The sequence below is a fragment of the Chrysoperla carnea genome, chromosome 4, assembly GCF_905475395.1.
Source record: "Chrysoperla carnea chromosome 4, inChrCarn1.1, whole genome shotgun sequence".
Lineage (NCBI taxonomy): Eukaryota > Metazoa > Arthropoda > Insecta > Neuroptera > Chrysopidae > Chrysoperla > Chrysoperla carnea.
The window spans coordinates 53,899,514-53,925,716 of NC_058340.1; the positions used below are offsets into that span (position 1 = coordinate 53,899,514).

The 26,203-nt window shown below is 28.3% G+C and overlaps 3 protein-coding genes across 3 annotated transcripts; 1 reads left to right on the top strand and 2 right to left on the bottom strand.

Annotated features, from left to right (window-relative positions):
• Nucleotides 1-354: 354 nt before the first annotated feature.
• LOC123298096 (40S ribosomal protein S3-A) lies at nucleotides 355-2,425 on the bottom strand. The gene is made up of 3 exons (XM_044880001.1): nucleotides 2,273-2,425; nucleotides 1,771-2,010; nucleotides 355-847 (listed from the first exon to the last, which is right to left on the bottom strand). The coding sequence occupies exons 1-3, from the start codon at nucleotides 2,300-2,302 to the stop codon at nucleotides 392-394; spliced, it is 726 nt and encodes a 241-aa protein (XP_044735936.1). The 5' UTR covers nucleotides 2,303-2,425; the 3' UTR covers nucleotides 355-391.
• A 1,964-nt stretch (nucleotides 2,426-4,389) lies between these two features.
• Nucleotides 4,390-7,859, top strand: LOC123298089 (cathepsin O-like). Its single transcript, XM_044879993.1, has 4 exons — nucleotides 4,390-4,491; nucleotides 4,567-4,650; nucleotides 4,714-5,288; nucleotides 7,053-7,859. Exons 1-4 carry the CDS (start codon nucleotides 4,390-4,392, stop codon nucleotides 7,354-7,356), a joined length of 1,065 nt encoding a protein of 354 aa, XP_044735928.1. The 3' UTR covers nucleotides 7,357-7,859.
• A 3,794-nt stretch (nucleotides 7,860-11,653) lies between these two features.
• LOC123298088 (tryptophan 2,3-dioxygenase) lies at nucleotides 11,654-25,758 on the bottom strand. Its single transcript, XM_044879992.1, has 7 exons — nucleotides 25,566-25,758; nucleotides 19,029-19,186; nucleotides 18,492-18,625; nucleotides 14,287-14,646; nucleotides 13,875-14,124; nucleotides 12,610-12,913; nucleotides 11,654-11,795 (listed from the first exon to the last, which is right to left on the bottom strand). Exons 1-7 carry the CDS (start codon nucleotides 25,586-25,588, stop codon nucleotides 11,771-11,773), a joined length of 1,254 nt encoding a protein of 417 aa, XP_044735927.1. The 5' UTR covers nucleotides 25,589-25,758; the 3' UTR covers nucleotides 11,654-11,770.
• Nucleotides 25,759-26,203: the final 445 nt, after the last annotated feature.

A 26,203-nucleotide genomic window follows, 5' to 3' on the forward strand; every position in this document is an offset into this window, starting at 1 on the left:
CTTGCTGTGCTCAAATTCAATCTTCATAGTTCTTATTAAGGATGTACGACCACCAAGGATTTTAATTAAAAGATTGTTTTTTTATATGAAGTTGGACTAAGTTTCAACTCTTAATCTAAAACTACCTTTGTGCTAGTACTACCTTGATAGCTGCTTGGAAAACCAACTATACAATAAATCTCACCATTTTAATAATAGTGTACATAATATGAATCCCTTATGAAAGAAATAATAAATTATTGATGTTTGGTGCACTTGCAAAGTTCCAGTTTCATAAAGGTAGGTAGAAATAAATTACTTACTTCTTGTTGAAATGTGTATCAAAAAGGATACTAATAATAAAGAACAAAAAAATCAAAGTTTATAATAAATTGTTTATTAAATTACTAAATTAATCAACAACTGGAATAGGTGTTGCAAATTCAGGTTTTACCGCTTTGATATCACTAGATGGATTTGTTGGTAAAACTTCATCTTTTGGTTCAACAACAGACACATTATCAGGTAATGGTCGTTTTGGACCAGTCTTACCATGTGGATCCCATGGTAACATAATTTTGACCTTAATACCCAATACACCCTGTCTGAGTAATACGTGTCGTGTGGCTGTGTCTACATAATCATTGCATGGATCACCAGAATGAATCATAAGACCATCAACGAATTTCATTGATTTAGCACGTTGACCACGTAATTTACCAGATACGACGACTTCACATCCTTTTGCGCCGGATTCCATAATGAATCTTAATACACCATAGCAAGCACGACGGACAGCTAAACCTCCAATTAACTTGTAACGAAGTGATTCAGCTTGGGCGATTGCACATAAACCACGAGTGGCAACCTTAAAAATTAAATAAAATTTATTAAGAATAGCTCTTTAACAACTAAAAGTTATACGCAATCGGATCACAGTGACTACTTAGAAACGGACGATTTTACGTGTGAGACACAAAATTTTAACAAATAATAAAATATAAGTTTTCGAGGCATTCTGGTTTCTCAAACGAATAAACCTTTCATTTTGAATTACGATTCAATTTTGTGACGGATAGGTTTGGTAGATCTGTTTGACCAAGACAATATATACAGTGTGTCCCCGTATAGAGGTTTTAAGGAAAAAAAAGTCGTTCTTTATAAGAAGTTTTGCTTATCTCCTGTTTCTTTATTCCTAATTAAAATGACCTATCCTTCGACAAAATGTAGCATTGGTTGTGTATAATCGAAATGAACACAACCTATGCGTTTGCTCTGTGAAAATAAATAATTCGGCCCCCGATAAACTACTTCGCGTATTCGCAAAGCTAAATAAAGAGCATTTGGGCCATACCAAGTAAAAAATTATGGAAAAACGTATCAAGAATTTTTCTGGCTTATTTATTGAAGAGAAAACAATTACGAAATGTTTTACCGAAAGATTTGAAATATGAACATCAAAAACACAGAGATTTGTTACTTTTTACTTGAACCAATTGTCAACTAATAATTATTTACATATTTCAGCTGTTCAAAGTCCTCATTTTTTCATTATAAAATCTTCAATTTTCGCAGTTATACATTGTTTTTCGTGTTTTTTCCTCTCTTTTATATTCGAACTTATATAAAACACAATGAGATACATATTTCAAAACCTACGGCGTCCTCCGTGATCTACCTTTATAGATTTTCAAATATATCATGAACGATTAAGTAACACTTTAAACACTTTATGGTGATCGTATTAAGTAACTATGCACAAAAACGTAGGAATAATAAATAATAACTAACCTTTTCGGCGTATAATTCGACTGAATGTTCTGGGAAGTTGAAACGTTTTTGAACAACAGATGTTAATTCACGAATTCTGCGGCCTTTTTCACCTAAAACATTTTGTGTTCTTGTGGCCATAATAATAATTTCAGTACGTGTTGGGGTAACACGTACTTCAACACCAGAATATCCATCTTCGGCTAATTCTCTGGTTAAAAATTCATTTAATTCAGCTTTGAATACTCCATCTCCTACAAACTAAAATTAAAAAAATTTAAATATAACATAGAAACTTGGTAAATGAAACTTAAAGTCGGGAAGTTTAATTGATAATTTCTAAAAACATATTTTGTTGGTTAATAAACGACAACACATTTTTCTTATCCATTCAATCCAATGTTAGGTTAAGTATTTTAGTAAAATGTTTTACCAATTTTCGATAGTTTAAATTAAGAAAAAATGATTAGCATTTATATTTTATAGAAAAAGGCATTCATAAAAATTAAATAATAATACAAACCTTCCGTTTTTTTGAAATTGGGGTTGCCATTTTTACAGACAAGCACACGATTTACATACAGATCGGAAAGAGAAACTAGAAAGATTTTTCAGACATTACTAATAGAGTGAGCTAGTATATCAATAGTATTGCGCATGCTCTATTTTTACTATTACCGCGAAAAATATTTTAGTCAAAATATTTTAATTATCTTAAATATGTGAATAAATAAATTTAAACACTTTAATTTTCGCTTAACCACTTTATTATATTTTATAATGCGACATGTTTCGGATGTTGCTCCATATTCAACTAACTGCAGTTGAATATGGAGTAATATCCGAAACATGTCGCATTATTAAATATAATAAAGTGGTTAATCGAAAATTAAAGTATTTAAATTTATTTATTTACATAACATATTTAAAACTATGGAAAACCACAAATTAAAGCTCTCTACCATGAATATTTTAATTAACTTTTATGATTTGTACGTTTTTATTCACTTATTTATTGGAGTATAAATAAAGTGTTAATTAAAAATTTTATTAAACACGTTAAGGTTTGCATTATATTAAAATCTGTAATAAAACAAGTTATAATATAACTATTAAATGCAAATTTTAAATTTGATTTTCACATTTTACAAAAGAACAAGTTAATGTAAATATTTCCAATTGCTTGTTTTAAAAAATTTAATTTCTTATTAAAATCTTGATTTTAATTATGTATTTACCATACATCATTTTCAGGGCTCAGTACCCAAAAATAAAATATATATTTTTTCAAGCAATTTCATTATCATATAGACTGATTAAGGTTTGTTAATATATTTCTATTTTATCAGTTTTCAAATTGATTATAAAATCTCTAGCCATATATAGATTATTTTTGTGATTAATGCAACTATACAAAACAAAACCCTTGATGCTGAAATCGCAATTCAAACATATAACTTTTGGTACGGCATACTAAAAAGTACAATTATAAGGAGGTTCAATCAAACACGCTTCAAATTTATTTTGAAGCGAGTACTTCATACAAATTCGACATATACTGCGTGTATTTATTCTGTGATAACAAGCATATAAAAAACTGATAGTAATTATCAATGCTGTAAAAAACAGTTTAGCATTAAAAAAAATTATATTATTAAAAATCATATTTCTTTATTCTCTTTTTATTCAAAACTCTAAATTCGTTTCTTTACAAATAAAAAATAATTGTGAGGCGAAGTTTTAATTCTTTTCAATCAAACTGAGTGAACTGCTAGTATTGTTGCTAATTTAGAATTCAAAATTTATCAAATTTTAAAATTTATTAGTTTATGTTTAACGTTATTTTTAGCTCAGAATCGAAAATTTAAAGGAGTGTTATCAAAAGTGTCTTATTCTGAAACCATCTTAATCAAACAAGTGCTATAGAAACATTAGGGTATTATCGTTAGTCAAAAATAAATTATGAAATTTGAAAAAAGTTAAAATTTATGTAAAAATAAACTTAAATATTCTGATTTCGTGTCATAAAAGCACATTTTTATTTTAAAATATTAAAATTAAAAATCATAATTTTTAAACTGTATATCACGTGACCTAAAACGCGGGTAAGCCCTGCTGTGATGTCATAGCGGTATGAGTCATAGACCATCAATTAGTTCAGTGTAGACAGCTGGGTATAATATATACATAGATAATAAGTATTTATATTTATTATAATCAGATGTCTATGAATATATCTGTCAAAATTATTTGTGTTATTTCGTATAATGATACCCATATTACGTCATCAAATTGGATGCCCGCGTTTTTGACAGTTTAAAAAAGGTTTAAAATTAAATTTAAGTTTTTGGCAAGATTAATTAGCAAAATCAACATTTTGAAGTACTTTTTCAAAAATAGTGGAATATCCTTTTGTTTTATTAATTTCGCCCTGTAGTTAATTTTTCGTACTAAAATGTAAAAAAATATTGTACTAATGTCTATGAAAAATTTACTAAAAAATGCATAAAGTGGTTACAGCAAATCTGTTATTATGACGTAAAAAACTGGTTTTAAATAAATGAGTACATACTATATTTATCTGAATACATATTTTTACAATAATTAATAATAAATAACATAATTTAATAAATAACGATAATGGCAGACGTACGACAAATATTAACAATTCTTGGAATGACTTGTTTATTATTTTTTGGAATACCAATTCGTATTGATAAACCAGAGAAAATAAAAGAAAAAATTTCAGCTGATACATCTGAAAATATTTTAGTTAATACAAACGAAAATTTTCCAGCTGATACTCCTGAACATACTTTATTTTTAACTTACGTTAATAAATTTAACAAATCGTATAAGTATAATGTAACGGAGTTAAATCGAAGATTTGCATCATTTAAGGTAAACAATATAATACTTTTATGTATTTATTTTAATATAAATTTTTGATTATATATTTGTTAGGAATCGTTGAAAATGATTGAAGAGTTAAATGCAGGTAGAACTTTTAATAGTAGTGCGTATTATGGTCTAACACAATTTTCTGACATGGATTTCGGTGAATTCAATACACATCATTTGAAGAATAATCATGAAAAAGTAAAAAAACGTGTACAAATGCGACAAAAAAATAGTATGAACAATAATGAAGCATCAAATGAAATATTAGTGACTCGTTTACGGCGAGCATTATTACCTGAAAAATTTGATTGGCGTGATAAAGGTGTGGTAACGCCTGTTTATAATCAAAAATTATGTGGAGCTTGTTGGGCATTTAGCACAGTCGAAACGCTAGAAACAATGAATGCAATTAAAACAGGTGTTTTAGAAAAGTTAAGTGTACAAGAGGCAATTGATTGTTCGAGTAGTGTGAATGATGGATGTTCGGGTGGTGATATTTGTAGTTTATTACAATGGATGTTTGCTAAACAAATTAAAATTGAACCAGCCACAGATTATCCATTGAAATGGAAAACTGGCGTTTGTTTGTTAAAAGGTGCAAGTTATGGCGTTGGAATTACGGAATATGCTTGTAATACGTAAGTTATCTTTTTATTTCGCAGAATAATAACATAGGTCTGCGACTAAAAAACTGCATAGGATTTTTTACATTTTCTTGTACATTTATAGATTTTGACCTCCTAAAAACAGGAAAAATATTCAAAACATTCTATCACATAGGGTTTTATAGATATTAGTAACAACATAAACTAGTCTTTAAGTAGTATTATATAGTATTTTATAGTAATATTACATAAAACTAGTCTTAAAGTAGTTTTATTGTACAATAAAAATAAATTAGCTTCGCTTCCAATGAGGTATTCTGTGCATATGGAAGAAAACTAACACTAACCATAACAATTTGGCCATTATCCTGGGAAGAATCGAATATCAGGACCTTTAATGGATGGTTTGTGGGGACTTCAAAATACTCACGATGCTTTTGGGTCAGCAGGCAAGCTATACTAAATACCCTTCCTTCTTATGCCTAAGGGATAGTAGAGCCAGAGAACAGCACTGGACTAAAAGTGATTGGCTACCCCGAGAAACATTAAAACCTGGAGATAAAAATGTTATCAACACTACTCTGGTGCCACCAAAAAAAGTTTTGTTGTCACCTCTCCATATCAAATTGGGGTTGACGAAACAATTTGTAAAATCACTGCAAGAGGGTGGGGACTGTTTTAAATATTTATGTACAAAATTCCCGAAGCTGTCAGAAGCAAAGTTGAAAGAGGGAGTTTTCACTGGCCCCGACATAAGAAGGCTTTTAACCTACATCCTCTTTGTGGAAAGTATGAATGAGAAGGAAAAAGAAGCTTGGGTATCGTTTAAGGATGTAGTGCGAAAGTTTTTGGGAAATACACATTGTTCAACTAGCAGCATATGAAGCTCAAGGCTGCAAGATAATCCTGAAGGTTCATTTTTTACACTCCCACATAGAATATTTTCTTGAAAACCTGGGAGCTTACAGTGAAAAACAGGGGGACTGGTTTCACCAGGATATCCGCGATATCGAGAGACGGTACCAAGGAAGATGGGATGTCACTATGCTTGCAGGCTGCTGTTTAATTTTTAATAAACGAGTGCTTTTACCAATTTTTGGTTTTTGTATTTGTATAAAAACCTTACGCGATAGAAAGAAATCGCCATCACTTCTGAAATCAGCGCATTCTAAAACATATAATTAGTAAAAATATCTCATGCAGCTGACAAAAAATTTTTTTTTGCAGACCTGTGTAATTTTAATGTTCTTAGTTATTCTTTTTTATTTTCTGCTATCATTTTTAAAATTTTGCAATAAAAAAAGTACAAATTCCCTATTATGAGCAAAGGTTATATTGATTGTTTAGGTTCATTGATATTACTAAATTTTGTTATCTTAATTATTTGTTAGTAGGAAATAATATTCTTCCGATTCAATGTTGCCATTAATTTCATCATTTACATTAAATTTAATTTCTTTGCTAAAAAATAACAGTAAAAGCTTTGCCTCACTTTCATTTCAGAATACCCCATTGGAAGCGAAGCTAATTTATTTTCATTGTGCAATAATAATACTTTAAGGCTAGTTTATATTGTTACTAATATCTATGAAAACCTATGTGAAAATGTAAAAAAATCCTATGCAGTTTTTTAGTCGCAGACCTGTGTAATTTTACACAGTTAAACGTGCAGATGTAGTGACGTCAGTGCTTTCGTAAAGACATAGCCATAAAAAAACTTATTTTAAATTCACTTTCGTTTAAACTTTAAACTATAACTTTAATATTACTCACGCCTTTTTTTTTTTTAAATTATAGGTATTCAAAAAATGAAAAATTGATATTAGATTTAATCGCAAATCATGGACCTGTCGCTGTTGCTGTAAATGCATTAACTTGGCAAAATTATTTAGGTGGTGTCATACAATTTCATTGTGATAGTTCATTAGACATGTTAAATCATGCTGTACAAATTGTAGGCTATGATTTAACTGCAGAAATTCCACATTATATTGTACGAAATTCATGGGGTGAAAGTTTTGGTGAGAAAGGTTACCTAAAAATTGCTATAGGTAGTAATATGTGTGGATTAGCTCATGAAGTAGCATCAATTTATGTGTGATAGATTGGTTACGAATGTTGTTAACTTTTTGTTATTTCGTTGTTATTGAAAGTTTCAAGTTAAAACTAAAGGATGGTACAAAAATTTAATGATTAAAATAATTGTTTTGATTTTTTTAAACTACAATTTATTAAGAATTATAAATTATAATTATAAAGCCTTTGCCGAATTATCAAAATGAGTGAATATCTTATTTTATTCAAATGTTATAAAACGTTTTAAAATATCACGTGTCTATATTATCCCAGAAGCATTCGAAGAATATCGCTTTCATACCACGATTATTTTAATACATTTATTTTGTGTCATTCTATGAGCTCCAGTGTTTGACCTTTTAAAATTGAGTTTAATATTATAAGTTAATTATGAATTGAATTTAATAAGCTAGATTCTAAACTCAAGTTACTTGAGTCAAGTGTAATATTTTTATTTAAGAAAAGCTAGATTTTAAGAAATAATTAAAATCGTTATGGGAATTTTCATAAGTAGTTTCATCGTACTTAAGTGATTTTTAATTTATATTTTTCATTGTTTAAAAGTAATTTTTTTTATATTTATTTTATAAAAGTTAATAGTTAAATATTAAATTTAAATTGTAGTTTTCGATTTATTAGTATATTCTCAATTTTAGTTTTCATATTTTTGGAAAACAGTAAATTAATATGCAAGGGAGGATATACAGGAGCATGACAAAAAATGTATAAATACTAATTTATTTTAAATTTACTAAAGATAATTAACTCTAGAATACAAATACTATCAATCAAAAGTTTTGAGATTAGGTGAATTCAGAATATATAGTTTAGAAATTAAAAAAACTCCGTCTTCCAAAGCGTGGAATCACTTGATTCTTGCAGCAAACAACACTAATAAATATGCAATATCTAATATTTAAAAAAATAATGTTTTAATTAATCTCTTCGTTGTATTACACTGTAATTCGTGGTAAAATAACGTTAATATGACGTTTGATTAACCAGTTTAGCTTGAAGCTAACTTAGAAAATTTATCTTGGCTCTTTTCGAATTTAACACTTTATTTGTTCTTATTAGTATGGATTGGGCCTTTTTGCCACATAATGTTAATTTGAAAAATAATTCAATTCGGTAAGATATCAGAAAATAAGTTGATATAACTTGATGTAGGGCAATGAAAATTTTAAGAAATACAAATATTGTTATAAGCTCCAACAGAGAAACATATAATAATTAAGCCTTTATTACAGTCTTCCATTTTTGTCTAGTATCCTTGAATGTAGACGAGCTAAACTTGCCTAGTGTTCAGGCCGGTTCTGAATATGTAGCAATATTTTAAAAAACAATGCGTAACAATACGATACTATGTCTATTTACGTGAACTGATTACAAACATTTAATTCACATTCCAACTTTTGTCGAAGTTTTTCCAGTTATACACAATATTAAATAAAGAAATCGAATCATATAACGAATATACCGGGTGTATCAGAATTGATAGTGAATAATCTAGGGACTCATAAGGTATAACAAAAGAAATATTTTGGTATAAGAAACTTGTATGCGGAAACGCTGTCCTCCTGAACTACAGGAGCTAGAAATTTTTCATACATTTACCGAATTTGCCATTCAAAGCTTTGCTGTTTCTGTAACATTTTATTATATACTCATCCAAAGTAATAAAGGAAAACAGCTGAATCTCTGCGATACGTTAATAAATATATCTCGTGATATTAGTTTTATCATTCCTTGCCGCTTTGGACGAAGGGTTGAAATGCTGAGAAATGTTATCCCTAAAGTTTAAATAAAGTTTTGAAACGTACCCAAATTTTGAAAATTATTTTACAACAAAGCTAATACCTCTCGAAAACTTGTTTATTTTTTTGAAAATGACCCATTAAAATTTCCGTACGAGTTTTTTCGACCAAGATATTTGCTTTTCAACCAAATTGACAATTCTGGATTTAAAATCCTGTACCTTTTAAAATAATCATCGCACTGAATTTTTTGTTCTCATCATTCCAAAACATAAACTGCCTTCTTTTAAAAGCCCTGGCATATTGTTTTGTACAAACTTTTATCACTTTTGATACACCAATTTATTGATACTCCCCGTATATTCCTAGAAAATTGCTCAAGACAGTTGCAATAATAATATTATTGATAGTAAATTATTAAACACCCAAAATTAATTAATTGTAAGAAATATTTTCTATTGTAATTAAATTCCTATAATTGGTTATTGATAATTAAGAATTAAATTTAAAAGACTGTATATGATTTCTAACGATTTCATGAGGTATTTTCTTTTTTGTACCATAGTGTATACATTATTTACACAGAATAGAAGATAGAAAAGGATAGTTTTATAACATTGTAATAGCACTACCTTTTTCTATTACACTGAATGTAATACACCGTGACAAAGGAAAGAAATCTATGGTGCAATATGAACATAAATTCTTTTTTCTGTATATAGTAAAAACTATTTAGACATCGAATGTAAATTATGTACATTGAATAAAATGATGGAAACAATCTGAAAAAGAAAGCAGCACTTTCATGTTTACAGGAAAAAAATTTTATAGGAGAGCCAGTTAAAAATTAACCAAATTTAACCGCATCATAAAAATTAAGGTAGCCAAGAGAATATTTAGAATAAAGTGTAGCTTATTTCTTTTAGTATTAATTTGAAAAAAAATTCAAGAATTTAAAATCCTAAGAGTTGTCATACTTTGTGATTCAGGCATGAAATATTTACCAGTAAATGTGTCTTCTTTTCAGCAGGCGAAATGTATGAATGAACTCAGTTGGCATTTATAACCCACCTTTTGAATGATCTAGCCATTCCATAGAACACTGTTGCTTTTTTTTAAGATTTAAGCCTGCTTATAATATCCAATATCCGATATGTTATATCAAACGATGTCGCTATAAACAGTTTTCAAATATAGTTTATAAATAAATAAATGCATAGGTAATAAGAAAAAAGTTTTTATTAAAAGTTGTTTGTTTCTAAGAGTTTTATTGTGCCATACTAGAAATAATTTGCATTTAATTAAAATTAACAAATGAACAAAAATATTTTTGATACATAATATATATTATTATTATTATTATTATATTTACAAAACGATTAATAAATTTAATTTAATATGAATATTTTTATGACTATTATTTATGGATTTTATTTTTTAGTTACAATCATTTTGTACATCTTTAACAAATAATGTTAATCAGGAAATATATTATTGGGTTCAACTTGATTGAATGTGTTAAAATCGGAACAATTAGAAGTACAAAATTGAGAAAAAGAGACGTTTATTTCTCTGATTTCGAGCTATTAAATAATGAATTCGTACACTTTCATGCGCATTGTACTGAAAAGATAAAGGAACGAAATTCGCCTGATCTTTTAAAACTGTTGCTTGCAAACGACATACACTGGGATTTCTTACCTGGAAATAGCATATCAAATATTCATGGCATTAACTGTAATAAACTGCAGGGCAGAACGTTCATTTTCATTTTGGAAAAGTTTTAAAAATTACTGATATTCTACGATGAACAAAAATAGGGTGAATAGTTTAGTCTTTTTATATATCGAATCACATTTGCTTCAACAGTCAGATTGTGGAGATCTGCAAGCCTTGGAACTAGGAGATAGGTAAGCCTTTACTCAATTTATGTAGAATACAGGTAATGGCGCTTCATTTTCGAAATTTAATTTTGTTCCTCCGATGTTTTAATATGATTAACGAAAAGGTTTAAATCATTCGGTTGTATTTTTTGTCAGCATTGGTTTGCGTGTGTATGGGGGGGGGGGGGGGGGAGAATGTTTAGTAAGTATTTACTTTTAGAAACATGAAAATAAAAATTCATTATCCACAAGCTGTATGTTTAAGTTTTGTTTGAATAATTTCTGAATTATTTTGTTATATTTTCAAATTATTCTATTTTTTCAGCATTAAGTTTCGAAGGTTCGACTTTTAAAACAGAAGCCCATTAAATTTTTTTTCTCTATCACCGGAAAGATAATCAAGAAAAATAAAAAATACTTCCTGTTGGAAATATTCGGTTGGGCACTCATGCTTTGTAAGTTGTGACAATCGTGTTTATTGCTTTGTGATATTAAAAAAATAAATTTTGTTACACCATAGAAATTTTAACACAGAATAAAAACTTTCGTTTAAGGAGATCCAAGTACCACCATAATAAAAAATAGACACTTTATTTTAAAAATAAAAAGAAACTTTTATTTTATTATTTGCTTAAAAAATATATTATTATTAATCAATTATAAATTATTTTTAATAATGGGCCTTTGCCCTAAAAATTTTTATTGCTTCAAAAGATCTTCGGTATCGAGCCAAAACATCGTGAGAAATCAATGATTTAAATGTATATATAGAAAGAAAGGGAAATAGCACTTGTTGACATCATAGACGCCATAATGTTGTTTTGCTAGAATAAGAAAGAAAAAATTATCTCGTGTGTTTATCGATTCTAATTTTGTTTATCAATCGAAAGGTACATTGAAATCGACATAAGGACAAAGGCATTTCAATGGCAGTGTTGCCAAGTGAAATATTATGCTTTAAAAGTAGGAAGTACCGAAGTATAGTACCATCTGAATGATGTGATACTTTTCATAAAAAATATTTAATATCTCCGTAATTCGTTGGGAAACCCACTTTTTGTATTGTTTTAATCTTCTTAACCAAAGACGCAACTGGATTGATCCCCATTTACTTACATTTAAAAATTGCAATTTTCAAAACTAATTATTTCATTTAAAGTTCAGGAAATCTATTGTTTTTTTATTAATTATTAACTAACGTAGAATTAATTTACTTGCTATTCCACGAGGATCTCCTTAAAATCTTTTTAAAAAATTCATAGATTAACAAAAAAGTCATAGCTTAAGTATATTTTATAATAACTTAAAATTTAATTTTCAACCACAATTTTTTTTTTTTGGGTTCCAAAAACGTTAAGAGGTAGAACACAATTTTATGTTGCAAAATTGTTCCTTTCGTAAGCAAATAAAATTTTCTACTGATTTATTTGTTCGAAAATAGAATAGATTTGGTAAAATTAAATGCAATTAAATATATCTTCATAATTGATTTGTATCGAAGTTACTCAGTTTTCGAAGAAGAAAAATATCCAATAAAATTTGTGATTACTTCTTAAGGAACAATTTTATAACTTATAGTTTATTGAAACATATCCCAAAAAAGGTTTAAGCATTTTTATCTTTTCTACATGATATTACATTGATTTCTCCATGGAACTTTCAAGTTCTGGGTCAGCCCGAGATGATGCTCTTGATGAATTATCTTCCGATTCATGATGATTATTATTCATCATACCCCACGACAGATTCAATCGACTTTTCATGGCTGATGTTAATGGTGGTATCAACGATCTTGGAATTAAGAATGTAGATAAATTAAATAAATCCAAAAATACTTTGTATCGATCACTTAACGTGGATCGTAAGTATTGGTAGCCAGATGATCCACCTGTACCTAACTGGGATGAACCAATCATACGTTGGACCATTATCAGATGATTATCTGTCAAAAAATTATTTAAAACTTATAATCAAATTTGTTATATTTTACACGAGCTCTTTCAGATTTTATGAAAATTAGCCCCCAAAATATTTTAAATTTTGTCTATAACTTTCAGATAAAGCTGTGATGCATGCAGCATGATTATGGGTAGTACAGAAGCCTGCATTTCCTGATTTAAATTTATCCATATCCGAGTTTCATTTTTATGGTAATTTGCATTCTAAAATCGAACTGAAATATGCAATCACTTTCGCCGGTGATTGAAATTTGCACAGTTGTAGAAAGCGGCGATTCGCTTTCGTGAAGTTTAACATAGTCTCGAGATTCAAAAGTCTACAAAATCATAAACATAGACAATTAGATGCAAATTTAAGCAAAATTATGACTATCATGAAATCAAGATCATGGGAACCTGACAAACATTTATATAACGAAACACTAATTGTACAACCAATCAGAACTACAACAAATACAGGCTTGGATTTGCTATGCAGACAGAGTAGGCCTGCCTAGAGCGGCAAGAACTTGAACGGCAAGTACGAGCTTAGGGTTCCTTATCCGGAACAACTAAAAAATAGGCAATGATCCATAAAATTGGTTCAGGTTGGAGAACGCTCTAAAGAAATAGGTAATTTAATGGAGAGTATTCTTAGATACGTTTGAAGTGCAAGTTTAGGTTTCCGTACCCGAAAAACTTCTCTGAGGTTTTTTAATTTTGTAAATTTCACTTGTTTTAATTCTCCATCCACTCGTGAAGATTGTTTTATTTCCAATTGCCTATTATCGTATTTCAAAGTTTCGAGAGGAAAGGGGGCGGCAATTTTCACAACTGTCTAAGGGCGACAGATTTCCGGGCCTGACCATATACGAATGTAAAATTTAAATAATTCGAAGTCAATATTTTTCATAAGATATTTTAAGCTGCTTTTGTAAATTTTTTAAAAATATAAGTAATACTTACATCGCCATTTTGTGATTAATGAATCAATGTCCATCAATAAGGTTAATAATTGATGAGGCTGTGAAAATCGTGGTTCATCTCGATAGAATGTTATCATTATAGCACCTTGAAATGCTTTATGAGAAAATCTACGCTCACCACGCGCGACTAACGCCTCGTGTACGTCAGGATTGAATATACTTTCGTAAACTTCTTCACGTTTTTCTAAATCTGCTAAACGATAATTTCTCAATACTTCCGAACTTTCCATCTACAACCAAAAAAAAATCATAAAATGAATACAATTTGAATGAACTCAAATAAATTGTCAATTTCGAATAATTTTTTAAGGATAAAAACTGAATAAAGACTTCTTTATCCATGTTTTTTTTCTAGAAGTTTTTTCTAGATAGTTTAATATATTTTTATTTACCATGGCAGCTTCACGTTGTTCATCAATTAAATTTTTCACAGCATCCTGATATTTTCCCCAAAAATTAAAACCATCTAGTTCTAGACCAGGCGTTCGTTCTAACCATTGTTGTACTAAATGTGATAAAGGTGGTTCCTTTTCTGATTGTTCAATTGCGTTCATGGCATTTTCATCATTACCAAATACTTTTGAATATCGTTGATTGTATTTAACACGATGTTCTTGTTTAACGCCAAGTTTATTTTCTAATAGACGAAATTGTAAACTTTGGAAACCTGATGCTGGACATAAGTAGCCACGAAATTCCATAAAATCAAGAGGTGTCATTGTTTCTAATATCATTACTTGATCTACTAATAACTGCAAAAAAAGAAATAATTAAATATTTATTATATCGGTTGCTCCATTTTGATTTAATTTTTTAATATGGGGATGAGTTGTTAAAAAATTTTATCTTGAATACCGGATAATTGTCTAGATATGCCTGTAAAGACAAGAAATTAATACCCATGATCCGGTATACCGTACAGTTGTAATCAGATCCTACGTAAGTTCACCGTATTGAATTTCAATTTGCTTGTTAGGTCTAATTACGTAATAATTGAAGAAAATGATGGTCGGAGAATTTGTTATAGGCGTTAACTGTTTTATTTGTTAAGGGATAATTTTTTTAAAAATCATTTACCATGTCTTATTCACGACAATCGTCCAAAAATGATTATTTGTTCGAAAATGAAGTAAATTAGGTATAGAAAAATGTTAGAAACAGAATTATTGTTACTTGTTATTATGAAACCAAATTTTGTTTCATATTTTTACATGCTTTTTATAAGTCAAGGTTGCATTTAAGATGATTTTAATAGCTTTTGCTATATTAAACGCATTACACCTTTTTATGGATTAACGCACATTTTGTTTTTAATTTAAATAAATGTTGTTAAGATTCAAAGGAGATATTTTTTTGCATATTTTCTTGCATGAAAAGAGGATGTTAGTGTAGGTACCTCAGTGTACTTGGCTTCGGTGCTCATTATTTTCAAAAGAATAACCTGTAGCAAATAAAATAACGTCTGTAACGAATTATTTCAGTCGTTCTGTAAGCCGTTCTGTACTTTAATTATGTTATTCGACCTATTAACACGTCGCCAGCAGTTGAATCTTCCGAAAACATTACTACTTCATTATGTAGTCGCAGGAAATATTCAGAATGATAATATATCAAGTAATTATAAGCAGATTTGTGATTAAACTTCAAAAGAGGCGAGAATTGTGCAGCAATTTTTACAGTAAATTATAGCTTTTTAAAATTTGATCAATTAAAACACTGAAGATAAGTTCAAAATAGAACAAGAAAAGTGCTTTTTATAAAAGTGCTTTTTTGATGAATGTATCTATCGACCTTCTTATTTAACAACGATAGCTCGAAATGGCGAACTACTGCAAACAACCAACGCAATTTTACAGGTTCTATAAAAAATAAAGAATTCAAGGGCACAAAATTTCTGAATCCGCCTCTGGTTATTGATATAAGAACAAGGAAATTATTGCTTATAATTTCATGTAAAAATGAATAAATAAGACTGTAAATGTAATTAATATGTATTAATATATATTAAATTCTAATTTCTTAACGCTTACACAGAAATTTAAAAAAAGTAGAAAACAAACGTTGTGTGAAATATAAAATTGACGCTACCACAATTCAGAGAAATTATATTTCATATCAAATAACTGATTGGAATTTTATAATATAAAATTATTATTTGTAACTGTAAATTTATTTCAATTACATTAGTCTGATTGCAGTATTTGATCTCAATGAGAATTGATTTTTTACAGCCGATTGGTGTAAAATTTAATCAGATTACGAAAAATTTTTGTAGAGAAGTTGGTAGTGTTTTTTATAGACAACCAAAAACCAAATGATATAAAATGGAAAGTCATGTGTATAATATACCTATGTCACATTGATATAATCTGAAAACATCTTCTACAGCCCCGGATTTATGCTTTTCTTCAACCGCGTCAAGAACTAACTTGATAATGACACCCCTCTCTCCAGCGTTTGAGATAAATTGTTAAAAAAAAAACTGACAAATATAATAACGGATAGCATATTTTGTGAAAATCGGGACATTTCCTTAATCTTTAGGACCCGAAACTATTCTCTTTCTAGTCTTACTACAGTTTTGCACGGCGTGCTTTCTTTTCTGTGATAGAATCGATTAGGTCATTAAAGTCCGTTTCAAAAGCACTTTTATATTCAGTGCACGAACCCATAAAACAAGGGCAGGAAACTCGAGTGAAGAGGGTAGCAGGAAAACAGGCGCCTATCTGGACGAGGTCTAGTCCTCGGTTGTTGCGTACTTTGTACTGCACATCTAGCTGTCTTTTGTTTTCAATTTATTGCCTTTTGTTTGTCAATTTATTGTCAATCACTTTTAATTGATTGAAAACAATTTCAATTGTGTAAACATCGCTTTCAGGCAGCCTGATGCGCAGCACAAAGTACGCAACGAGCGATGACTAGACCTCGCTCAGATAGGCGCCATAAATTCAGCAACGGGCGCTTATAGCTCGGCATAGGAATTTCACGTCCATGTTATATGGGTTCGTAATTTAGTGGCTAGGATCGCAGGGCCAGAAGGACGTTCCTGATTCTTCGTTGAAGACAGATAGTTTTTAATTATTTTCATTAGTCGTTGGTAATGTGCATATACATTTTTAAAGCTATACTAACATTAGGAAATGCAAGTCGTAAAAATCAACTGTATTGAAATTTTTTGAATATTTTTCTGTTAAACCGACTTCATTTCTGCCGATCGTTTCCTAGTGTTTTAAATTTCTGTAGAAATGCTTATTAAATCACAGTAACATTTTAATTTAAACACGTAAAAGTATAATAACCTTGAATGGTTCTTATAGAACAAATCAATCAATTAATTAAGGACAATTTTTAAAAACAATACGTAAGTAGCACCTAAAATAAACCATAAATAGGATTGAATTACAAAAAAGGTTATTGAATTCTTTTAAATTGAATAAGTTCAATAATCTCTGTGAAAAAGGAAGCTTCATTATTATATTATTTTTTTACTACTAGTTTTTATAATAGGGTAAAGTGTTGTACCTCACTCTTGGAACAATACACTTAATTTATTATCCTTCAGTTTCTTGAAAGAAGAAAGATATATTCCTATCTACGATACAGCCATATGAAAACAGTTTGCTTTTCAGAAGGCAAGCAACCGAGATAAGGTTTGTCCAAGTGTATTTGTTGACAAAGTAAAATAGATTTAAAAAAAGTCAGTTACGGGGACTGTTGACGGAAGTGAAAACTTAAAACTTTGTCAAGTCTACTGTAAAGATTACACGTTGAAGACAACTGCGTCATCAGGTACAATCGAAGATCCATCTTACATTATGATATTTTACCATGGATCAAATATTTAAAAAAAAACCGTTCTTATAAATAGCTGTTAAATATTAAAATTATTAAAAAAATATTTAGTGTGGACGACGAATGACGATATAAGGAGAGGCAAGATGACTTTAAATTGCGAATCACGCACGGTACGACATTCTCTCTTAGCAAGCGCCACTTCTTTTTTGAAGAAGCCAAAAAAACATTTTAATATTTTAAAAACTAATATGAAATTATTTTACTAAAATAGTGGATAATAATAATATCATATTACAATTGATTTTCTGTGTGTATGTGTTTCATAATATGATATTTTTTTTTATGTTTATCAATTGGAAATACCGGAAATTATGATACGTGAATTAAATATGTCACAAAGTTTTCTGAAGATTGCGGCTACTAATGAATAAATGAAAAGCCACATGGTTTTTTTTAAAAGTTATTTTAAATCATCAGATAAGAAGTATATTTAGAATATAATCCTAACATTTTTTTACAGTATTGTAAGTAATATTGCCTATATTTTTAATTTAACACACAATATTATTACATAAATGAGGAAAAGATTGTGTGAAAAATTAGATTCATGATGTAATGAAAAGATATAGACTTTATAATTTTTTTCGCGCGTGTTGCGATATTCGGTTCTGCTTACAACGAATTTATTTATTTCATAATTTATTATTCGCTACTTACCGAAGGTACCATAGTAAGAAAAATGATAGAGAATAATAATGGAGTTTTTAAAGAACATAATAATATTAAAATAAATTGAACATACCTTTAAAATAAGAACAATTCTATTTAAGCGTTTCAATATTTCTAATGTTTGATTTTCGTCTAATGATTGAACATTAAATAAATTTCGTATTGAATCCAACTCATAAATAATTTGTTTAAACCATAATTCATATGCTACAAAAAAAGGTTATTCAAATTAATTCATTAAAAAATGAAGGAAAGAATATTGAAAAAATCTAAATAGTCTTTTGAATCAATTTTGAGCATAAAAATCCCTTCATTATATTTTGTCCAGAAATTTGATATAAATACTCCACTGTGCACCCCCTTAAACTTGCATCCCCTATTTCAACTCCTGACAGAACTTTTTTGCATTAAAAAGTAGCTTATGCCCGTCCCAGGCGCTAGACTGTCTGTACCAAATTGAATTTAATTAAAGCAGAGTTATTTTCGCATTTATAATATTAGAAAGGATTGTTTCCGTACATTATTATGTAATCTAATCCCTAGGGTCAGAAAAGGATTTTATGATTACCTCTCTTTTTAGTTATATTAATAAGAAATTTTGTTTTTTTACCTTGATGTGTTATAATAAACAGATGTTCATCGTGAACGGGTCGCTCATTTTCTAAGGATAACATTCGTTGTGCACTTAAAACTCGATCTAACATAAGGTATTCACTATAAAGCATTCCAGCTTCAGCATTCAATTGATCACCTTCTTGACCTGGTTCTCTGTTGAAAATAAAACAAAACCAAAGTTAAAAACAATTTATATACTCAAAAAAATAAGGATTAAGAAGTGTTTTTTTAAATAAAGTATTGAGTTAGTGGTGCAAATGTTTCTATTTGTTAATAAACAATAAATAGTTAATTCATTGGAACGGTCAATGTTAAAGTTGACTTACAAAATTAATAAATAGGCAACTTGATTTACATATATGTTATACATGTATAAAAGTTTTCGATTATTTGACAAACATTTACGTCATACAAGTTGCCTAATTACTAATTTTTTAATTGAACTTTAACATTGATCGTTTCATTGAATAAAAAATTTATTATTTATTAACAAATAGAAACATTTGCGCCACTAACTTATGGATTACTAATGATATTTGACACCTAAGAAACACATTCCATGAAGTTTTAGCAAAATGCGAGCGATTTCTTTCATTTTCTTTTACTAGCCGATTTTTAAATTTTTTATGGGGCATCACTTTGAGTCGTTTTAATCAGCTTATAACTTAATGGGGAAATATCTTGAGTAAATATTTGTATGTCGTCATGATAAAATATCTAAATATTTATATTTACTGAAAAAAATCATGGCATTGGCAAAAATCCTTGGCAAGTAACAAAATTGTTGAAAAATGAAAGTATTTTAAAAGTGTTTCGGTGATCAAAAATTAATTTTTGGAAATGCTATCCACGTAGTTGGCATATGGCCTTAATAAGTTAAACTTAAGTGTGGAATGTGTTCTGGAGTGAGTTATGTGAGCTTAATTGATTGGCAGAAAATGACCTATATTTCGATTCAAACTTTTCCACAGAACTTCTCCCAACAGCTGCAATTGCTGTTGATTTGAAAATTTTCCTCGGTTTGACATTCTATACGACATGTCAATTATTGGATTAATTATACTTGTTTCTTATGCAAGCAATTAGAGGATAAAGTTTATTATTGACCTTGTAATAAATTCTTATCGCAAAACAATCTTGTTGATGATAATCAATATACATTTTTCTGAAATTATATAAAATTTTAAGTAAAAATATTTTTCATTAATAACATAAATATAATTCCGGATTTTTATTTTTATTTATTATTTATATGTTTATAAGAATTAATTAAAAAAAAAACAAACTTGTTTTACAATTTATTTAAGGTCGTACGATGTTTGTTTAGTCTCTAGAGACTACGCTTCATTTGGGCCATAAAAAAATCTAGCACAGGAATTACAATTAATTTTACCTGAATATCCTCTTGCATATGTACAGAGTGGGTCAAATTCGATGTTTTAATAGGGTATCTCCATAACTATACGAGAAAAATGAATAGTATTCTCTCGATCCCTTTTTAACCGACTTCAATCAAAAAAGGAGGAGGTTATCAATTCGACTGTATTTTTTTTTATGTGTGTTACCTCAGAACTTTCGACTGGGTGAACCGATTTTAATGATTCTTTATCTAATTGAAAGCTGGTGTTTCTCGTGTGACAACGGCATAAATAAGAAAACCATAAAAGTCTTAAAATTGCATTAAGTATGCACGACAAGAGGTAGAATAACTCAATACCACGCCAACCGATTTCGATTATTCCTGATTTAGTGACAAATTAGTTAGTGTACTTAAGATTCACTTAAAAATCACAATAACAAAAAAACTTTTAACGAAAAGAAAACCGACTTCAAAAGATAAACTTTTCCAAAACAAATTAATATACACTAAAAAGTAAAAAAATAACGATAATATAATGTATAGTTAAAATTATTGTTATTTTTGGAGTCGGAGTCAGCCAAGCTAATATAGCAAACTGTTCTATCAGAGTTGTTTCCTTGGCTGACACCGACTCCAAAAATAACAATAATTTTAACTACAAACATATTTTCGTTATTTTTTTTACTTTTTAGTGCATATTAATTTGTTTTGGAAAAGTTTTTCTTTTGAAGTCGGTTTTCTTTTTGTTGAAAATTTTTTTTTCTATCTCGTATAGTTATGGATGTACCCTATTAAAACATCAAATTTGGCCCACTCTGTACATAGGGGAAATCAGAACTATTTTCAAGGGGGGCATCTTAAACAGCGAGAGCGTTTAGAGGAATGCAAGATTTGATTCACAACAGGATGACATTGAATTTATTATTTTTATTCAAATAGTGAATTTATGAGAATATAATTTATTTCTAAATGTTTTTCTAATTCATTTTCTTTAATGCCAAGGACTGCAAGTGCACTATGTTTTGAATGAAAAATTCGGTTTTAATTTCCAGCCAAACACTTATATATTCATATGATATTTACTGTCAAAGAAACAGAATTATTCTATATTCTAAAAAGTTTTCCGAGAAAAAAATTTCCGCTTGCAATTTAATGATTCCCCCTTCTTAAAACATCTCTTCATTACTATTATGGCTATGAAAACATAAGAAAATGTTCCTACGCTGACTCTGTAAATATTATTTTAAATTTTAAATTTTAATTATATATTATTAATCTATAGCTATTTATTTCAATTTAATTGATAATATGATGGAATTCTTTAAAATAAATTTATTAAATTTTGTTTTGTTTAATTCGTTTAATTTTGTTTTGTTTTTCAATGATGTGTCATTAAATTTCTAAGAAAATTTTAGTAAGTATACAACGTTTTAATTTCAACACGATTTATGAATAATTTTTTCCTAATTATATGATTAAATTAGTGAATTTTTTCTCAAAAAAATTTTGCAAATAATTGTATGAAAATAATAATTTTATTTTTATATCCTGTTGAAACGTAGTTTCCATACTATCAAATTGTTCTTTGCAGTTATTCAGCCAAGTCTTTCCATTGTTCGTCTTATTTAATGCTTATACTTTTAATTAGCTTGTAAAAACTTATTTCTTCGTTTATTTAGTATTTTATCTAGAAAAGGACGCCATTAGAGTGCAGTATTTTTGTTAAAATGATAAAAATAAACTTTGACTAAACTACTGATTTAAAATTTATAAAAATAAAATTTTGAAAAAGCCAAATATAAAATTTAAAAAGGTGTTCAATATTTTAAAAAATTATGGGTGTAAAGAAGTAAAAAAGAAGCAGCAGCATAATCCATGCCAAGTTGTAGTTTTTGACTTGTAATTTTTACATGCGTAGAAAAAGATAAGGATGGCTTCGAAAAAATCTACACATGTTTGAAACAATCAAAATATATAGATCGATTAAATATTTCATGCTGTAGAATTTTGGGTTGAAGTATTTTTTCTCTAAATTCCCTAGTTTTTTAAGTAAATTGTAAAACCTCGTGGGAAAATCTGGAAAAATATATACTTTATCCATTTTGAAAACGTGTCATATCAAAACGTATGTTTTATTTAAATTTTTATTAATTATTGATTGTAACGGATCTTGTTTGTATCATAATTTGACCATTCTGTATTATTCTACAAGTTGGCTATAATTTGGCAGAGATGGTCGCATTTCTGCTGTTTATTTAACTTCTGAAAAGCAACGATATTTGATCTAATTTAAGTGGAATTTTCCTCTAATCTGAGTGGAAAATCGATATTATATTCGCACTTATAACAAAAATGCGTTTTTGTTAGCAAAAACTTCGACCAGAAAATAAAATAAATAGTTATTTTAATAAAATTAGAGCACAAAAAATGAATGGAGATTTGACTTTGGCAGAGGATTTACAAGTAAATTATAAATTATTAGTATGAATAAAATTAGGACCTTGATAAATTTCAATTATTGTGTGGTTTTTGTATAAAACCATTGACGTATATGTATCTACCTACCAATAATTATAGCAATTGTCGAATATAAATTAGATAATATTATGATATCAGCGGAAATTAATGATAACAATAGATTTTAGTTAAAAATTATTTATATGATCAACTGATTAATTGACCAAAATTAAATCATACGAAAATACTACAAATGTCTACACCGAGATATATATGAAATAACCTCAGAAGTAGTTTATTTTGGATAGATACAAGTATAGTTACAATAAATACATCTTGGTGGAAGCGCAGATAAATGTATTGAACATAAGTATATATTTGTTTCAAAAATAAATGTCTATATCAACAACGACGTAAATGAAATAACTTCAGACATAGTTTATTTTGGTTGGGCAAGTATAGTTACAATAAAAACATCTTGGTGGGAGCGCAGATAAGTGCATTTAACTGATATTTTTGTACCAAAAATAAATGTCACCAGCTCTTCCGTCCTAATTATAAAACACCAATTTAATAACCAAAATAGAGCCTAAATGGCCGAGCGGTCTATGGCGTTAGTCTTTGACCGTTTGACTACTTAGACTTAGGTTGCGGGTTCGAATCCAGGCAGCGGCCGTGTGAACAATTATAATTAATGGGATCTGTGGAATTGATCACATTTTCGTCGCTTGGATAAGAACGAAGTAACCGATTCCACCCACATCATAAATTTTATTGTAAAAATTAATGTAATTTAATAAATAAAGATTAACAAACAATGATGTGGGTGGCCTCTGTGATAAGGCGTACGCCAGAAAAACGGAGGTGAAACTTCATTATTATTTTTTTAACCAAAATAAGATATGCTTAATCAAAAATGCCAATTCTCATTTTTATAAGTGTATCATCTGTACTAATTGGTGATAATTTATTTTTTATTAAAAACCTATTTTTCTAAAATTACTAATATACAGGATATCTGGAAAATCAAACCTCAATCTGACCCATATCGAGCTTGGTGGGTTTGAAAACTAATGATTTTACACCAGTTATCTCGGCCTCTAGGTTTTCCACTGAAAAAATTCTTCCTCTAGAGAATTCGATATTTAATTACTTTAAGAAATGTTTACAACGGTAACAAAAGATAAATGTGAGGACTTTGGGCGTAAACAAATTTTTTATTGGTTATTTTCGAAATTGAATATTTTTTTTGAATATATTTAGTCTCCCAAGTGAATAAAAAAAGCATCAATAATCCATAAAATTTGTTTTATTAATTATAAAATTTCACTTGAAAAAACATAATTTTGTTTTCTACTCATTTCTTTAGTAAACCATATAGCAACTAATTTTGGTAGATTACGTAAAAAAAAAACTATGAATTTTAAAAATTCTATTAAAATTTTATGTGCATTTATAATTATATTGTATTTGGTATTTTAAAAATTTTATTTTTTTAATTCATTTTTTAATAATTTAATAAATTTTTATTAGTTTTTTATTTTTTATATTAGTAATTGAATACTTTTTTCGGGAGAATAAAATTGTGAAGGTAGACTAATGCTTAGATATTTTGCTTAGAAATAAGGATAAACCAGGCCTATCTAACTCCGTTGAATTTAAATTTATGGAATTCAGACCTTTAGAAGGTATGGTAGATAGATTACGTATGCTAAAAAAAGTGAAGGGAAACGAAGAAGTTTGAGTAAAGGGCCTCTAATCATTGATAGAGGGCAAGCACGATTGCTTCTCTGCCTAAAGATCTCTGATTTAAACAATGTTTCTTTTTACGATTATGATTTTGTCGGATAACTGATTTCACAGAATTAAATAATTTATGGATGGCCATTTAGACTAATTAGAAATTTTACGTGCTTTGTATGAAAATTTGTTTAAATTAAATTAATATAATTTTTACAATCAAATTGAAATTAGCTATAAGTAATTTGTGCAAAATCACAGATTACCTATTTTCTGATATAAAAAAATTTTTCTTCTGAAATAAAATTATTAATTTTCCGAACTGTGATGAATTTCATAAAAATTTACTAATTTAAAATAATCTAATATACCTATGCATATGTTACGGTCTAAACTCATAACCGGTCAAAACTACTTTTGTCTGGTCAAAATTTGTGAATAAATTCTTGTGGTTATAAATTTTAGAGCGAAAAAAAAACGCCAAAAATCAACCTTACCTAAACTTTAAAAATTTACTACTTCAAAGCCAAATATTATCTAATTATTAAAACAAAGGCCAACTTTATATAAATCGACCCAACAACATTCAACTCAAGTCGATTTGGAAACATAATAAAACATTTTTTTAATATTAATATGAAAAAAAAAATCAGAGAAATAATTAATTTTCTTTTCACAGCTGTCTTTTTATACACCGCAGAGTAAAATAACTTAAAAATGTTATTAAAATAACAAAATACCTAAATGTTAATTATTCTATTCAAATAAGTCTTAATTTTTCGTTTAAGTAAATCAGTATTATTAATTTTTCGATATTTTAAATCTATAAATACAGATCGTGATTGCATGTCTAATTTACTTTAGTAAATAATTTTCTACATAATTTATCAAATAAAATTTAAAAAAAATTAAATTTAAAAAAAAAAGAGAATAAAATTGAATAAAATCTCAATCAAAATTATTTATTAAACTTACATGTGTTTCATTGGACAACTCATTTTCACAGTTTATAAAAATATACACAATAATTAAAAAAAAAAAAATTAAAAAATAACTTAATAAAAATCTATTTTTTAGGGATAACACACACGAAATTAAATTTGCGTGTGTGGGAACAAGGAATCTTATTGTTTAGAACACACAAATAGAGAAGTTTTTTTAAAAATGGTCAATAAAGACCAATAATTGAATATTTCTATTTTATTTAATACAATATATTTATATTATACTTATATAGAAATATACAGGGTGTTAGAAAAAAGGATGTCATATTACGAGGGTGGAAGTTACGTAACAAAATAGAAAAAATGTTTTGTTCTAACTAAAGGTATTTCCAGCATAAAGGAACTTGTCAGTAGATTTGGCCTATTTTTTCACAGGCTCAGAATAATGTTAGCTGTGAGATCCGGAAGCTGTAGAAGTTTTGGTCGTTTATATTGCGACATAATCAGCAGCAAAGTTTGCGATTTTAATATTCAAAGCATGTAAATCTCACTGTCCTTCTAGCTATTTCTTACGATATTAAAAAATTATCTTGGCAGAATTGAAAAAAATGTAGTAGAGTTGAAAGAAATGTTTTTAGAATAGGTTAGGTTAGGTTAGGTTATATTGGC

Coding starts and splice junctions, on each gene's coding strand:
- LOC123298089 (XM_044879993.1), top strand. CDS start 4,390: ATGGCAGACGTACGACAAATATTAACAATTCTTGGAATGACTTGTTTA. Junction 4,492..4,566: donor CAGAGAAAATAAAAGAAAAA/ATTTCAGCTGAT, acceptor CCTGAACATACT/TTATTTTTAACTTACGTTAA. Junction 4,651..4,713: donor GAAGATTTGCATCATTTAAG/GTAAACAATATA, acceptor TATATTTGTTAG/GAATCGTTGAAAATGATTGA.
- LOC123298088 (XM_044879992.1), bottom strand. CDS start 25,588: ATGAGTTGTCCAATGAAACACAT. Junction 14,647..18,491: donor GAATTGTTCTTATTTTAAAG/GTATGTTCAATT, acceptor CTTTTTTTGCAG/TTATTAGTAGATCAAGTAAT. Junction 14,125..14,286: donor AACAACGTGAAGCTGCCATG/GTAAATAAAAAT, acceptor TTTTGGTTGTAG/ATGGAAAGTTCGGAAGTATT.
- LOC123298096 (XM_044880001.1), bottom strand. CDS start 2,302: ATGGCAACCCCAATTTCAAAAAAACGGAAG. Junction 2,011..2,272: donor CAATTTCAAAAAAACGGAAG/GTTTGTATTATT, acceptor TTTTAATTTTAG/TTTGTAGGAGATGGAGTATT. Junction 848..1,770: donor TCGAATTATACGCCGAAAAG/GTTAGTTATTAT, acceptor TTAATTTTTAAG/GTTGCCACTCGTGGTTTATG.